The sequence below is a fragment of the Belonocnema kinseyi genome, chromosome 10 (genome assembly GCF_010883055.1).
Source record: "Belonocnema kinseyi isolate 2016_QV_RU_SX_M_011 chromosome 10, B_treatae_v1, whole genome shotgun sequence".
In the NCBI taxonomy this organism is placed as follows: Eukaryota; Metazoa; Arthropoda; class Insecta; order Hymenoptera; family Cynipidae; genus Belonocnema; species Belonocnema kinseyi.
Window position 1 is genome coordinate 51,615,486 of NC_046666.1, and position 1,152 is coordinate 51,616,637.

At 23.1% G+C, this 1,152-nt stretch overlaps 1 protein-coding gene across 2 annotated transcripts in view; it reads left to right on the top strand.

Annotated features, from left to right (window-relative positions):
* LOC117182274 (double-strand break repair protein MRE11) overlaps positions 1-818 on the top strand; it is a 51,665-nt gene extending 50,847 nt beyond the window's left edge. For both annotated transcript variants that reach the window (XM_033375393.1, XM_033375394.1), the window contains exon 12: positions 600-818. In XM_033375393.1, coding sequence (XP_033231284.1) covers positions 600-674 — 75 coding nt within the window. In that variant the 3' untranslated portion in view covers positions 675-818. The remainder of the gene's footprint in view (positions 1-599) is intronic.
* The last annotated feature ends 334 nt before the right edge of the window (positions 819-1,152 follow it).

Below are 1,152 nucleotides of genomic sequence, written 5' to 3' on the forward strand. Positions count from 1 at the left end.
TATATATTATAATATTATAAAAATTTACTTATTCAATTTTAGATTGAAAAATGATTTTTTTTAGTTGAAAATTCATATTTTTTGGTAGAAAATAATCTTCATGTTTGAAAATTCGTCTTTTTAGTCAAAAATTCAATTATTCTAGGTAAATATTTACAGTTTTAGTTGAAATTTCATCAATTCATTAAATTTTGTTTGCGCAAAGTTGTTTTTTAACCTGAATATTTAACCTTTTCCAATTTCTTGAAAATTCAAATAGTTTAGTGGATGATTTATTGTCTTTGTTAAAAAATTAATCTTTTTGGTTCGAAAATCAACTAATCCATTATCTGAGTAATTATTATTAATATATTAAGTAATAATAAATGTTATATTAGTTATTAATTATTATCGAAAGATTAATTTTAGTTGAAAATTCGTCAGTTAGTTTGAAAATTGAATTAATTTCTTGAACAATTATTTTTTTAATTAATTTTTTCATCTAAAAGTTTAATAATTCCATTTTTTGTTGAAAATTAATATTTTTAATTTGTTCGAAATTTTTGTCAGGGATGCTAGTTTATAAGAATCCAAGGTCTGATAATTTTTTTTTCTTCTAGGCTTTATCAAAATTTTTGCGAATGGGCGCCAGTCAAAGTCAAGCGAAGGATGATGAATTCGTAGATTCGGATTAAATTTCTCTTGACGTTCCATTTAAGATTTATCAAACGTATCGTCGTGAGATTTTTAAAATACCTCTCGACTACCTAGTATTATAAGTTCATCATTGTGTTTTTTTCATATCATAGGCTTGTAAATAAGCTATTTTTTTACCGAAAAGACTTTAATAAAAAAAACCTTTTTTCATATTTTGGGTTATTGATTTTTATTTATTACCTATATTGATTAGTTTTTCCAATTATAATCACTTTTATAGTAATTTTTCTGAATATTTAATTTTAAGTCGTAGAATTATAAATTATTTCACGCTGAAAACGATGACAAAAAGATCAATTTCAGATTGGAATTTTTGGTAGCGTTCACGAATAATTTCCGACTGAAATTATTTGTATGAATTACGAGGGTAGTTCAATAAGTCCTTAGAATGAAGTATAAAAACAATTTTTTTTGGGTAAATTTTTTTTTATTTTTCAACATAATCTCCTTGGAGCT